This window comes from Nanorana parkeri, unplaced genomic scaffold, assembly GCF_000935625.1.
Source record: "Nanorana parkeri isolate BGI_ZX_2015 unplaced genomic scaffold, ASM93562v1 scaffold176, whole genome shotgun sequence".
NCBI classification, from domain to species: domain Eukaryota; kingdom Metazoa; phylum Chordata; class Amphibia; order Anura; family Dicroglossidae; genus Nanorana; species Nanorana parkeri.
The window spans coordinates 884,872-887,528 of NW_017306444.1; the positions used below are offsets into that span (position 1 = coordinate 884,872).

General features: G+C 42.5%; 1 protein-coding gene across 1 annotated transcript in view; it reads left to right on the plus strand.

Moving 5' to 3' along the window:
• LOC108785747 (PCTP-like protein) overlaps positions 1–2,657 on the plus strand; it is a 49,163-nt gene that overhangs the window by 37,489 nt on the left and 9,017 nt on the right. The window contains exon 3 of the mRNA XM_018554885.1: positions 1,574–1,677. Coding sequence (XP_018410387.1) covers positions 1,574–1,677 — 104 coding nt within the window. The remainder of the gene's footprint in view (positions 1–1,573; positions 1,678–2,657) is intronic.

Consider the following 2,657-nt stretch of genomic DNA (forward strand, 5'->3'; position numbering starts at 1 on the left):
CATGTTGGCGCGACAAAAGACGTGCGACCGTACAGTAGAAACGGTCGCACGTCTTAGTTCACACTGCTCGATTCTCGTACGATTGCGGGATTTCGCCCGATTCTCGTACGAGAATCGAGCAGTATATGGGCACCTTTAGTTCACACTGCTCGATTCTCGTACGATCGCGGGATTTCGCCCGATTCTCGTACGAGAATGGAGCAGTGTATGGGCACCTTTTAGGGTGTGTGCAGGAAAAGATTCTGGTTTAGATATTTCTGTTGTGGCACAAGCTGGTGGGTGGGTAAAAGGACTTGTGGTTTAACTGAAACGTTTCGTTCTTCTTCTTTAAAGTGATATTAAACCTTTTAGCTTTTTTTGTTTTTAGTATGCTTGGAAAGCCCACATGGGAGGCAGATCCTTGCTGCTTTTTATTTTTTATTTAAGGTTTTAATTCCTCATTCTCTAGTGGGTCTCTGCTTCCCTCTCCCTCCTGCCCCCTGCATGGGTGTCTCCATCAGCTAAGCTGCTGCTGTAGAGACACCTGTGCGTGCACGTTCCCGGTCGTGTCCGCAAGTAGCTGTGTGCGTCGATAGACATGCACACAGTGTGGGGCAGGCCACGCCCCTAATCTCCTCCCAATAGTTTGGCAGCAGAAGGAGCATATGGCTCCTCTGTCCAGGAAATTCGGGGAACGGAGGATCGCTTCAGGGACCGCGGTGTGCACAAGTAAATGGGGGGGGAGGGGGTCAGAAAAAGCTACTGGGCATTTGTTACCTTAATGCAGAGAATGCATTAAGGTAAAAAAAAACTGCCTTTAATCCTACTTTAAATCACTTGTGATTATTTCATAATTGAAAATCACCCTAAACAGTCTTACTTTCTATATACTATAATTAGTGCTTGTTCACGCCATCTCCAGACCAGATCCAGACTAAAACATTTTTTTTGTCTGGTCCAAAAACGCATTCCCCGCTCATTCCTATGGTTAAAATTGAGGCTAGTTAACACCACTGTGTGCAGTTCCAGAATATAAAAAAAAATTACTGAATGCACCGTTTTTTCAAACATGCAAATGCACCAGAATGCACTAGAAATCCAATTGAGACAAAAAAAAACACATAAAAAAAAACCCACAAACGCATCCAGTTCTGGTCTGGACATGGTGCGAATGGCCCCTTAGGCCTAAAAGATAGATTATTCAAGTGTAATATATACTTTTATTCTGAACTTTAGAATTACAGATCCTACATGATCGCTTTTTTGCTGATGGGGAAAAGGGCAATTATGTGCACTAAACCACAGCAAACGCGGATCAATCCAACGTAGTATGACATGAACAATCTAAAATTCCTAGGTGCCGTGGACTACTGCATATTTCAGTTTTCGCAAAAGGTTACTACTATTGAGAGGTTACGAAGGTTACTGGCATTTCACAGACTTGCTTTTGGCAGCAAAGGTCATTTTAAACCCTTTAATCTATGAGAATTATCAGGTAGTATTTAATAGTGTGCCACATAATGAGCCTTTGTGATCTGTATCATTTGCACATTTTGATTTTGAGCCTCAATAACTAACTGTTCTTCTGTTACAGGGAAATGTACAAGTCCCCTTAAGAACAGAGACTTTGTAACCTTACGGTCCTGGTTACCCCTTGGTAATGACTATATGATAATCAATTATTCAGTAAAGCATCCGGTGAGTCTTTGAATTCGTTTTCTGTCTTGCTGGTTTGGAATAACTACACTTGTACATTTTACAATTACCGTGTGTGTGTGTCTAAGCTATATCCGAACTACAAAAGAGCCCCTATAAAAGGCCGGGTGACCCACGTTATTTGGTTTAGAAATTCTTATACAGATATCCTTTGACAGGCCCCTGCTCTGGGGCAAACCCAGTTAATGCTGGAAATCTAGTATTCAACTGGCCTGGGCAAAGGGGGCTATTATGCCACTGTTATTTCTTTGCACAACCATGACAAACTTGTTTAGAGCTGAGCATGAGTACTTTTGCAGCATGATGTAAGGATCAGCCAAATAGGTCAAATTATATATTATTGTTTGAAGTTATTGCCCATCCCCACACACTACTTTGTTTTGGATACATTTGGAAGGACTAAATCTATTTATCACTGTCTGTAATGCCACTGGGGAGATTTCATCTCACAACCTGTCCTTTTAACTACCTATGACAGCAGGACAGGAAATAAGTTGAGTGGTGTCACAAACAGTAATATGAACATTAAAAAGATGAGAACCCTTCCCTGTTTTTCTAAAAAAAAAAAATGTATTGATGAGTTTTTCCATCATTTGCTGCCTCCAAAAGACATGGGAACAAATCTTCTCAATGGGGACACAGAGCAATAATTTTTTTTTAAAAACCTCTCCAGGGGTTCCCGCATTTAATTTATTTTGATCTTTTCTTTGCAGAAACAACTGACTAGTTCAAGGCAACCTACCAACAATGGTTTTAAGTAGCGTTTCCCCGACACCAGTATCGATATCTGTGCCGATTCCGAGTATCCAAATGTTCCGATGCCTAGCACGAGTACTTCCGGTATCAGGAAGCCGGGCAGCGCGTCATTACACGCTGCCCGGTTCCCTGATTGGCCGGGAAGCGGCCCCATGCTCTCTCGTCACTTGTGATGAGAGAGCATGGGGCCGACTTCCCAGCCAATC